We start from the raw sequence: 12451 nt of genomic DNA, 5'->3' as shown, positions 1-12451 counted from the left end.
TAAATGCCAAACAATCAAGCTACTTTCATGGCTCTTTTTCTTTATTTGTTTATGTTTTAATTAATTGTTTACCATATTGCCCTTAATTAAACCATGTAAAACTTAACATTTGTAACCGAAAACCGTCCATACAAAAATGTTATGGTCTAATTTCAAATAAATCCCTCTACTTTAATTATTTAGAACTTTTGTTAAGATAATTCAATAGTAAACAACTTGAATTAATCCTTTTGAGTTAATTAACTACCTAAACAATAAAATTTTATAACCAAAATTAAATACAACACAAATGAATTTGTAAATATTAAATAATTAATATTTACGGACTGCCATGTCAAAATTGTGGTCCCAAAACCACTGTTTCTGACACCACTGGAAAACGAGTTGTTACATAGTACCTTATATGGATGAAATTGTGTTGAGTTTTGATGTTTTTACCACTTACATTCATTTGAATATAATTGTCTATTTGTATATCTGTTTTGATAGAACCTTGTATTTAATATTCTTGTATTTGTTTGATTTATAATTTAATGAACTAACTCGTCTAATTTTAGAAATTACGAGTTAATTGTGTATCATGCTAGAATTATAGTTTATTTACATTATTTTATTAATATATTTCTGTCCAATTCTGTGTATCATACTAGCTCGAGTACATTTTATCTTTTGCATGTTTATTTCTTGATTTTAGTTTGTTTTGTTCTCTGTTTCTATTTTTATTTTTGTTTAGTTTGCCCTCGGGCAACCAAACACTTAAGTGTGGGGTATTTGACCTGATGTCAAATGTAGTAGTTATTTTAGGTCATTTCTACACTTAATGAGCTTGTCTTCTTGGCATTTTATAATTAAGTATTACATTTTCAATATTAGTAGGTTAGAAATAAAATATTAATAAAATAAATGTTTTTACACATTTTCTACCATTTTGATGACCCGAAGGCCGACTCAGGCCTCGTGAGTGACTCATGGACTAATTAAGTGTGTAGGATTTCAATTAAGGTCCAAGAATACAAGGGATGATGATCAAACCGCGAGACAAGAGAGCCCGAAAGAGTATCTGTATGCCTAGGAAGAGATTAAAAGGGTAACTTAGGTGGTAATCCTTAATGAAGATAAACCGGGAGGGTAGTCTTAGCTAAGGGTGATAAATAACTCAATCTAGGATAATATAATTATTTAATTAGATAATTAGGGATTTAATGGATCGTAGGCCAGATGCTCATATTGTTGACACTAGGAATAGGAAAGTTCATTAGATTAATCTAGGTTACTTAATTTAATTATTTTAATTAAAATATTAATTTGGATTCACACTACTAATTCTTGACTTGATTAGATTAATAATTATTTTCTATAATTAATTTAATAATAATTTCTCCTATGTGCAATCTCTTGGGTACGGTCCTTAGAATACGTACTAGTGTTTCGTTGTAAACTGTAATATATTACAATGTAAATTGCACGCAAACACCACCAATTCAATTTAATATATTTTTGGTGTGATAACATATTTATAGGCTATCGATGTCTATATATTTCCAACGTGGTCCACTACCAAAATATTCAAAGAGGAGCTCATCAGTCAACATTCCACTGGTTTTGCACTCACTTTTGTCTCGTCGATTGATTCGACATGGCGACTTTGATTCTACTAGAGAGCAGCCCTGTTATGTTAGCACCATGGCATAGTCTAAGTGCTCGTGTCCTTGACAGTGGGAATTCACCGTTTGAGACAGCAAACGGGAAGGATGTATGGAGCTATGCAGAGAAGAACCCTGGACATAGCAAACTCATAGACGAAGCAGTGGCTTGTGAAGATAGTGGCGGTGCCAGCAATAATCGAAGAATGTCCTCAAGTGTTTGATGGCATTAAAAGTTTGGTTGATTTTGGTGGAAGTAATGGGACTGTTTTAGCAATGTTGGTAAAGGCATTCCCTTGGATTCATGGCATCCACTTCGATCTTCCTTATGTTGTGGCTGTTGGAGCGAAAGTCGATGGCGTTGAAAACATAGAAGGAGACATGTTCGAGTGTGTCCCAAAGGCAGGCACTGCTTTCTTAATGGTTAGTAATGAAAAATTTGGTTCCTTCGGTTCAGCACCACAATATACCACCAAACCCACTCTTTTAAGAACGTAAATATATGTATGTTCGTGAATTGCAGAAGGTGTAACATGACTGGGATGATGAGGAATGCATAAAAATCCTAAAGATATGTAGAGAAGCTATCCCGGGAGACAAAGGGGAGGTTATAATAGTTCAAGCGGTGGTGGAAGAAGATAAAAAGAGAGCAGCTAGATTTCGTGAGGTTGATATTAGACATGGAAAGGCAAAGAAAGGACATTGAAGGAATGGAAGTATGTTATTGGAGAGGCAGGGTTCACCAGATTCAATGTAGAACCTATTCATGCAATACAATCTGTCATTGAAGCTTATCCTTAGAAACTCCCTATTTGCCTGCTTTCTTTAATTTGTGGTAATCATGGGGTTGTTTAACTATAAAATCTTAGATCCTGATGTGTTTTCAATTGGCCCAACCAATTAGGTTGCGTGAAAGATTGCAGTTACAAATGCGTTAACGGAATTGTTATGAATGTTGATAAAATCTAGAAATAAGTGGCTGAAAAGTTATTGCAGAAAAATTCAGTGACTTAGTTCACAAGTTTTTCCACTTTCAGGTTTCAGTGTCTATCAAGGGAAAAATAAAATTAACAGTTTCCTGTCCAACATGACAAAGGGCAGGAACCTAGGTAAGATTTACCACCACCTTACCATTATTAATTATTATATTTTTGCAAGAAAAATATAATGTATATTTTATATACCCTACCTGTAATGACTTAACAGTTAATGGCGTCGAAAAATATAATTTCGGAATCCCATTTCCGTAAGTATAAAAGAATATTAAAGTTTGGTCCTTCAATTTTTTCTATTAATTGCTTAATTAAGCTACAATGATTCTCGCTACAGATTTTTAATTAGCCAAAGATTTAGAGTCTTAAATTGCAAGGTCCAAAATGACAATTTACCATTTTGCATTATGAGATAACGGAAGATGATGAAACTTTCCACTCATATGATTAATAGTAATTAAAGTAAGTTAATCAATGTTAATTTTAATAATGGCAAACTATCAAAATAGTCACTTTTGTTTTCCTCAGGTTATATTTTAGTCGCTTATGTTTGAAATATTACGTTCTAGACACAAAGCCGTTAATTTTCGTTAACGGGGTAACTGTAAGCTGACATCGCACGTTAAATCATCATTTCAAACAAAAATTTTAGGTTAATTTATACAATCAATCCCCATTTTTTTTCGTTTTGAACAATTTAATTTTTTCCTTTTATATTATTTTAACTTTCCTTTTTTTTCCTTTATTTTTCATTCTCTTCTACTTCTCCCTCTGTTTTCCTCCGTTCTCCATTTCTTTTAACATAATTTTTTTATGTTTTCCATTTGTTAAAAACTAGTCCCTATACTTTTATTTTTTTGAACAATTTAATTTTTTTCGAGTGAGGTGAGCTTGTGAACTAGTTTTAACAAATAGAAAACGTAGAAAAGTTGCGTTAAAAGAATTGAAAAAGGGAGGAAAACAAAGGGAGAAGCGAAGAGAATGGAAAAAAAAATTAAAATAACATAAAAGAAAAAATTAAATTGCTCAAAATGAAAAAATATAGGGATCAATTGTAAAATTTAATCTAAAATTTTTGTTTGAAATGATGATTTAATGTGTCACGTCAGCTTACCGTGACATCGTTAACGTTAATTAACGACTCAGTGACTAAAATGTTACAACACGATAATGTAAGTGACTAAAACGTAATATTATAAACATAAATGACTATTTTGGTAATTTACCCTTTTAATAATTTATATATGTGAATTTTAAATATTTTTTGAATTTTTAAATAATTTTCTATATGTTTCTACATTTTTAAAGTTTTTTATTTTTAAATAATTGATGGCGTGGCATGTACGTGATTGTCACATTAGCAAAATTAACAAATATTAATTTTTCCATTTATTTAGGGTGCTTTGACAAACGATGTTAGTTCAATGGCTAAAAAGACATAAAATTTGTCATTTTGTAAATATTAAGGGCTAAATTCATTGAACTTTTAGAATTTGAACTAAAATAATATTTTTTGTAAATATTGAGAGCTAAATTTATTAAATTTATTTTTAAATTGATAGAATATGTAAACATTAGAAAACTAAATTTGTTATTAGACCAATAAAAAAATCCCGATCAACACTTCTATCAATTTTCAAACAGTGGTTAACATTGATAACTAAAAGTTTTAATTTCATCTCTATACTTTAGCCATGCTGTACCCCCGTAATATTAGCAGATAGTACGGACATTGTCTAATGAATCAACCCTGAAAATAATAATTTTCTACCTCATTCCTATTTATTTTTAATAAGATAATGACAAATCAGATTTTTTTCTTGACTTTTAGCATTTTTACTTGGATTTGAATCTTTTGAGAATGAAAAAAGATAAAATAAGTGAAATGTATTCAACAAAAAGCAAAGGCATATAAGGTTAAGGTGTAATACACTAAATCCCACATTTAACATTCGGAGAAACAGGCAGTTGCATTAACACATCATAAACATGACTGTTTTTATAATCCATTTATTTAACCATTAATGTGTGTGGGGGTAATAGACAGTAATATTCCAACGTGTGAATTATGATTATCACAAAACGATAGTAAACTCGACAATTCTTTATATATAATGGCAAGTAATGGCCCGTCATTAGATCTTATAAGATCTTAAAGAAAATATTATATTACCAAAAGCATTTTATAGGAAATCTAAATTTATCCTTGTTAGAAATGATTTATTGCCCCTATATAATGGAGCTTCAACAAAGGCTTTGTCCATCAAGATTTCGGTTTGGGGTTTTCCAAGTTTTCAAAGAGAGAAGCACTGAGATGGGGGATATAAAAGTGAGAGGAAAGAAAGAAGATGAAGATGAGAAAGCAGAAGTAGAGATTTGGAATTATGTATTTGGTTATGCTAAGATAGCAGTAGTTAAATGTGCCATTGAGCTTGGGATTGCTGATGCAATTGACAAGCATGGAAGCCCCATGACACTCTCTCAGCTAACCACTACCCTCAAGTGTCAACCATCTCGTCTTTATCGTATTATGAGGTTCTTGGTCCACTACCAAATATTCAAAGAGGAGCCCATAACTAAAGATTCCATTGGTTTTGCACTGACGCCTTTGTCTCGTCGATTGAGTCGACATGGCGAAAGGAGCATGGCGGCTATGATTCTACTACAGAGCAGCCCTGTTACGTTAGCACCATGGCATAGTCTAAGTGCTCGTGTCCTTGACAGTGGGAATTCACCGTTTGAGACAGCACACGGAAAGGATGTATGGAGCTATGCAGAGGAGAACCCTGGACATAGCAAACTCATAGACGAAGCAATGGCTTGTGATGCTAGAGTGGCAGTGCGGGCCATAATCGAAGGATGTCCTCAAGTGTTTGACGGTATTAAAAGTTTGGTTGATGTTGGTGGAGGCAATGGGACTGCTTTATCTATGTTGGTAAAGGCATTCCCTTGGATTCATGGCATCGACTTCGATCTTCCCCGTGTTGTTGCCGTTGCCCCAAAAGTCGATGGCATCGAATACGTTGGAGGGGACATGTTCGAGTGCGTCCCAAAGGCAGACGCTGCTTTCTTTATGGTTAGTAATGAAAACTTTGTTTCCTTTACCAATTACATTTGAGTATGACAAATCTATCTATTTGTGAATTGCAGTGGGTGTTGCATGACTGGGGTGATGAGGAATGCATACAAATCCTAAAGAAATGTAGAGAAGCCATCCCACAAGACAAAGGGAAGGTCATAATTGTTGAATCTGTGCTTGAAGAAGATGAAAATGACAAGCTAGAATTTGTGGGGTTGATGTTGGACATGGTGATGATGACACATACGAACAAAGGCAAAGAAAGGACCTTAAAGGAATGGACGTATGTTCTTGGAGAGGCTGGATTCACCAGAATCGATGTAAAACCCATTCATGCTGTTCAATCTGTCATTGAAGCTTATATTTAGAAATTCCACCTTGCCTGCTTTCTTTCAACTTTGTGTTAATAAATGGCTTCTTTTACTATTAAACCTTAAATCCTGTCGGGTCTTTTATTGGCCAAACCATATGAGATCTGTTGTGGGAAAGATGTAATTTTCTTTTTCCATCTGTTTATTATTAGTTTGGCTTGCAATGTCTTTCCCTTTAATTGACTTTAATCTTTATATAATTATCTGTATCGAGCCCTTTAGGACAAACTGTGTTGTTTGATCAAGTGTGTGGGTGGTGTCCGTTGGAAATCTAGAACATATCATTTCCTATTGATCTGCTAATTATGCCATTTGACGATTTCGATTTGATTTTAAGATTGAACTGATTAATCGAGCATGGAGTGATTTTAAACTGTCGTAAAAAGAAGTTTTCTATTCAGAGTCCAAATGATGATATGGTGATAAAATTGGTATAGTTTCATGAATAATCTATATAATATTCAAAGTAATTTACATCAAATATAATAAAATTGCAACACTTAAAGCACAAAAGCTTAATAAAGTCAAATTAACAAAAACTATAAAGTTGAGGGTTAAAATAAAATTATGCCAAAATTTTTATAACCAATTACTAAGCGTTTTATAATATAACTATCTCTATTTATATTTTAATATGTTTTTTATAATAAAATAATTTATAATACATCTATTTTAATATTATATGAATACTAATTTGATTAAAATTATTTATTGTTATAATATTTTAATTATCCAAATAATTGATAATCTATATTTAGCAAAAAAGTAATTCATATATTTTAATTACGTATATATACTATTTTTAAGTGTTTAATTGAGTTGGTGTCACTAATCAATCAAGTCTCAATTTAGTTGGTAAATTACTAAAATTTAATTTTGTATAAGGTAATAAATTTTATTGTGAGGATATTTTTATTTTATATTTTATATAAAACCTAAAGAAATACACATAAAAGATGGGATTTGAACATAAAACATTGTGCTTTTTAATATCTCAATTTACCATAAAAATAAATATTATTTGATTAAAATATTTTTTTTAAAGGTTATGTTTTTAGCGGCGTTTTTGCTAGAAGAGTCGCTAAAGGTTTATTCTTTAGCGGCGTTTGTGGCTAAAGCGTCGCTAAAGCTCACGATCTTTAGCGATGTTTGTATCTAAAGCGCCGCTAAAGATCACGATCTTTAGCGGCGTTTGTGGCTAAAGCGCCGCTAAAGGTCACGATCTTTAGCGGCGTTTGTGATAAAAACGCCGCTAAAGGTCAAGATCTTTAGCGGCGTTTGTGACAAAAGCGCCGCTAAAGGTCATGTTCTTTAGCGGCGTTTGTTATAAAAGCGCCGCTAAAGTTAGCGGCATTGTCAATACCGGCGCTTTTTGCGGCGCTTGTAAAAGCGCCGCTAATACTTTTAGTGGAGCTTAAAAGTGCCGCTAAAGGCATAAAAAAGCGCTGCTAAAAGCCTGTTTTGGTATAGTGTATGCTTGCAATGGTTGATAACTACTTATATTCGGTTTGCTATTTAGGTAAATGAATGTTGTATATTCAGTGTGCATGGAATTATGAATTAAGGTTTTATTACTGAATTGAAATGGCATGTTACAAATGAATTAGGTTGATTTAAACATGAAAGTTCAAGTGTAAAGATGTATATATATTAGATTAACGGATTAGCATAAAATGACAGTCATGACTTTCTATTTATAGCGTAATATATACATAATTGAATATGTAAATTCGATTTATAATTGTAATGAAATAAGGTCTTTTGGAAGTGACCAAACTGTGTATATGATTATGCAAATTTCGGAATGGAAAATATGCATGTTTATGTGTATGTTATTTATGAACTCGATTGTTAAGTCTCATATTAGGTTTAGTTAAATTTATAATAAATAAAAAAAGGTACACTATTAAGCCTAAGGGTTTATGGAAGTTAAATTCATTCATTGATTATCTTAGTTGATTTTGTATGTTATCATTAATACATATGTAATATTGATAATGCCGTATATATATATATATAAGAATAAATTAAATTTAGTTCATTTAACATGGTTGCCATGTGTGATTTTGTGTGTGTTCAGAAATTTAATATAATAATAATAATAATAATAATAATATGATTATCAGTTAGTCCATGAGATATTTTTTATTGATATTTATTCGATGTATGACAAATAAGGGTATACGTTGAACATGTATTTAAGAAGTAAATGCAGGTTTTGATCTATACTATGTCCAGTAATACCTTGTAACCCTAATTCGGTGATAGATATGGGTTAGGGTGTTACATGTCGCACCTGCATCACCGGACACGACGGTGTCGGTGGCTGGGACGATGACGTCCCAGTGGCCAATGTCGATTGGTGGTCGGTGGTTGAGCAGTAAAAGAGTTACACTCCTATTGGAATTCTACCGGAGAATTTGATTTCAGATTAATTATTTCAAAAATAATATTATTTTAATAATTTAATATTAAATTAAATTTAATATTTATCTTAATAGTATTTTATTACTTTAATATTAAATTTAATTTAATGTTTATTTTGTAGATAAATATTTTATTATTTTAATAAGATTTAATATTAAATTTAATATATATTATATTAATTTAATATTAAAATGATTAAGTTTAATCATAGTTAAACTCTCTAAGCTCTCCTATATAAAGAGAGTCTTGGGTCATTATTTATACACACTTGAATTCAAAAGAAAGTTGTAGAGAGAAAATTCTGCGAAAAGATTATTCCAGAAAATTCTAGAGATATTTTTCTGATTTACAACTTGACCCAAAATTTTAGAGAAATTACAAAATTACCCTACAAGTAATTTTTGTGAAAATTTTTTTGATTCGAAGCGAGCCTACACTCGACAGATGTGAGCTTGACGATAGCGGAGAAGACTACTCGGTCGAAGCGTTTATCCTAGACGAATCGAAAATGTACAATTTTGATTAAGTGTTTATTACTTTAGATATCACAACCAAGATCCTGTTTTGGAAAAAAAATTAAAACTCTAGTTTTCCCCTAAATTTATTTTTCGCTACATTTTCCAAACCCATTTTTCCAGCAATACATGATAAAAATTAAAATAAAAAATCATCTCCATCGTCTGGCCGAATGTTTGCCACAACCTGGTGAGTGTTGGTTACAAGGAGGATTTCATCGTAGTTGGGGTTCCTCTTATCATCTTCATTTTCACCTCTATCTCCATCTTAATCTTCATCTCTATCGTGTTCTTTCGTGTTAGACTACATTTTCATCCTATGTTGCCATTGTATATCATTAATTGTATTAGTAGGTGGTTGCAAAGATAACTCACCTCTGAAGAACAGTGATTCTGGTAGTATTTGTGACACTATCGACGAAGAAATATATGGTTTCGAATAACTTGATTGTGCATAGAATGCTGGAATGGTAGGCGATGATGAATACATTAGTGTTGTTGACGGTAGTGGCGTGTAATATGCTCCTGCAGATAGAGGTGGTGCAAAAAATATTCTTAAAGAAGGTGTTGATACATGGTATGATGGTGCACAATGTGGTGCTTGTGTGAAAAATATGGGATTAGTAAAAACACCAGAAAAATATGAACCATACTGACCATAAGGTGGTGCACTTATCGATATATAATTGGGGTTAGAGCTGATGATGATTAACTCAATGCATGTACTCTTAATCGTGGCCTCATGTGGGGTCGTGTTGGCTTTCTACGACAATAGATATGGCTTACCATGAAGTTTAAATCATGTCATGTAATCCGAAGACGTCGTCAAATCTAGTCTGACAATTGGTTCACGCATAGGTATGAAATTGTACCTATGTTCCCATATGTAGATATACTTGGCATGGAATTTAGGCCTATCTTCATCAGTTCTCCCTTACAAGTCAATCTTGTGAAGTTCATCGAGGTTCTAAGGTGAGGGCAGAATATTTTGTAAAAACCCAAACTAGCGCATCACTCGATCAGATTTATGCATCTCAACTGTTGCAAAAATTATCAATAGTACTTTGACGTGCCATATATTGTGATTCGTCAAAAATTCGATCGAGATGCATTTTTGAATTCTTGGATCTGAGCATGGCTCCATTCAAACTGCAATATGAAATTGTAAATTTTATTACGTACCTAATATTAAATTTCAAATCCTTACGTAATTATTATATAATTGAAATTTTCAAAAACTAACCTCGACTTTTGATCGTTAATATAACAATAATCAAATATCTTTAAGCTCGTTCAGTATACCCACATGACTCGTGTCATTGTTCCACCTATTCAAATAATATTTTGTTCCAAAAATATAATAAAAACAATATTATAACTATATTATTAAATAAATCTTACCTTATTACAAGTGGGAATTGATAATGAAAGTTTACTCGAGGGCGTAAAATGGGTAAGCGGTATCATGCCCATGACTGAAGAAAGAGTATACAACCACCAATTTTAATTTTCTATACTTCAGTTCTCCGACACATCTCTCTGTACAATGTAGTCAAGACAGTCGATCCCCAACTAAGTCTCACGACTTCTTTTAAGTCGATTAGTTGTAGGAGCCACCTTAATGGTACTAGATTTTGAGATTTATCTGGCATTAAAATACCCTCAATCAACTTCAATATGAATGCTCAAGTGAAGTGTTGTATTTCAACTGCACTAGAAAAGTTGTCAAGATGTGGGAAATTATCTTCTAACCATTTGATATCTATCCGGTTACCACTAAATTTGTCTGACACATTTTGTAATAGTTGGTGGCAAATTGTGCTCCAATCACCACTATGCACTACCCCCATAACAACTGGCCCATCAACCAGTAGACCAAGTTGTAATGCCACATCCTCGAGTGTAACCGTACACTCATCGCACAAAAGATGTAATGTGTGTGTCTTGGGTCTCAATATTTCCAACAAAGCACTGATAAGTGCGAGCTCCAATTTAGTCTCGCTGAGCATTCGGGACACATGCAAGAATCTCAAATCTTCCAAGTGCTAACATACGGTGCTCTCGCACTTAAATTATGTCTATATGTTTCAATAATATGACTTTGTCCTAATTATATAAACATAAAAAATTAAAAATAATAATAATATTAACAACTTAATAATTATATGAATTAAAATAAATAATATAATAATATTTTATTATCATTTGTAATTAGATATCGAAAATGTGTTTGTGATCCAAACGAATTACAAAGTTAACATTTTTAAATTTTTTAAAATGATGAAAGCTGAATAAAATGTAAAAAATTACAAACGGTTAGGATAGAAAATTGAGAGAAATTTGAAATTAAGATAGAAATTTAAGAAAAAAGAGTTGAGACAACTGAAAGAGTATAAGAATAGGGTTGAAGGAAAAAAAGAAAGAAAATGAATGAGGTATATATATAAGGAAAAAGAAAGGACTTTTGGGTTGGAAAAATGTGACCATTAATCCCAACTAGCCATTGGTCCCAACAATTTTATATATATCTTTTTTATTTTTAAAAATCGACTTTACGACGGGATAGTAGGGCTGTGCATAAGTCGGTTAACCCGATTTTTTTCGGTTAACCGACCGAGTTCGGTTAATCGATCGGTTAACCGAAAAAATTCGGTCGGGGGTCGGTTAATTTTTTTTTATTTTTTCGGTTAACGGTTAAATCGGTTCGAAACCGGTCGGTTAACCGATTTTTTTCGGTTAAACCAAAAAAATTAATAAACCCAATTACCCAACCCAATTACCATTTACCAACCCAACAAACTAAAGTCTACCCAAACCCAATTAACATTTACCAACCCAATAAACTAAAGTCTACCCAAACCCAATTACCATTTACCAATTACTAACCCAATAAAACAAACAACTGAAAAATAAAAATTACTAAAAGTCTAAAACCCTAAAACTAAAACAGAACAGCTAATAGCCTGCTGCTGCTGCCTTGCTCTCCGCCTACTGCTCATCTGCTCCTTGCTCTCCGCCTACTGCTCATCTGCTCCCTGCTGTCTTTGAAATTTATTGATAAGGTCTGTGAGTTAGTTTGTTGTTGTTTTATGCTATACTTTCGTGAGAGAGAGAAGGCTTAAGTTTTCTCTTCCGTTCCTGTTCCTTGTTATTTTTAAATATGAATTTTTAATTCTACTTTTTGTTTGCGTTATCCTTTCTGATTTTGTTTCATATTTATGTATTCATTTATTTTTTGACCATCTTCCAAGTTCCAACCCATCGTAATTGCCATTAATCCCTCTGTCTCTATTTTGCTAGCACTCAAATTATAAAATATCGTTGTCTTTTTATTATATGCAACCAATAGTTTAACTTGAATTACTGTGACACTTAGGTTTTTTTTCTTTTACTAATTGATTAATGCATAATCAACCATGTGTTT

General features: G+C 32.2%; 1 protein-coding gene and 1 pseudogene across 1 annotated transcript; both read left to right on the top strand.

Annotated features, from left to right (window-relative positions):
• Nucleotides 1–1590: 1590 nt before the first annotated feature.
• On the top strand, nt 1591–2593 carry LOC105761920 (acetylserotonin O-methyltransferase-like; annotated as a pseudogene).
• A 2263-nt stretch (nt 2594–4856) lies between these two features.
• LOC105762957 (acetylserotonin O-methyltransferase) lies at nt 4857–6388 on the top strand. The gene is made up of 2 exons (XM_012580955.2): nt 4857–5711; nt 5786–6388. Exons 1-2 carry the CDS (start codon nt 4872–4874, stop codon nt 6080–6082), a joined length of 1137 nt encoding a protein of 378 aa, XP_012436409.2. The 5' UTR covers nt 4857–4871; the 3' UTR covers nt 6083–6388.
• Nucleotides 6389–12451: the final 6063 nt, after the last annotated feature.

Source organism: Gossypium raimondii, chromosome 12 (genome assembly GCF_025698545.1).
Source record: "Gossypium raimondii isolate GPD5lz chromosome 12, ASM2569854v1, whole genome shotgun sequence".
Classification (NCBI taxonomy): domain Eukaryota; kingdom Viridiplantae; phylum Streptophyta; class Magnoliopsida; order Malvales; family Malvaceae; genus Gossypium; species Gossypium raimondii.
The sequence above is the reverse complement of the archived record's forward strand: the minus strand, read 5'-3'. Positions and strand labels throughout refer to the sequence as shown.

What these genes read in the sequence shown, in the direction of transcription:
- LOC105762957 (XM_012580955.2), top strand. Translation starts at nt 4,872, where the DNA reads ATGGAGCTTCAACAAAGGCTTTGTCCATCAAGATTTCGGTTTGGGGTT. An exon ending in CAGACGCTGCTTTCTTTATG is followed by an intron (nt 5,712 to 5,785) that starts GTTAGTAATGAA and finishes TGTGAATTGCAG; the next exon opens with TGGGTGTTGCATGACTGGGG.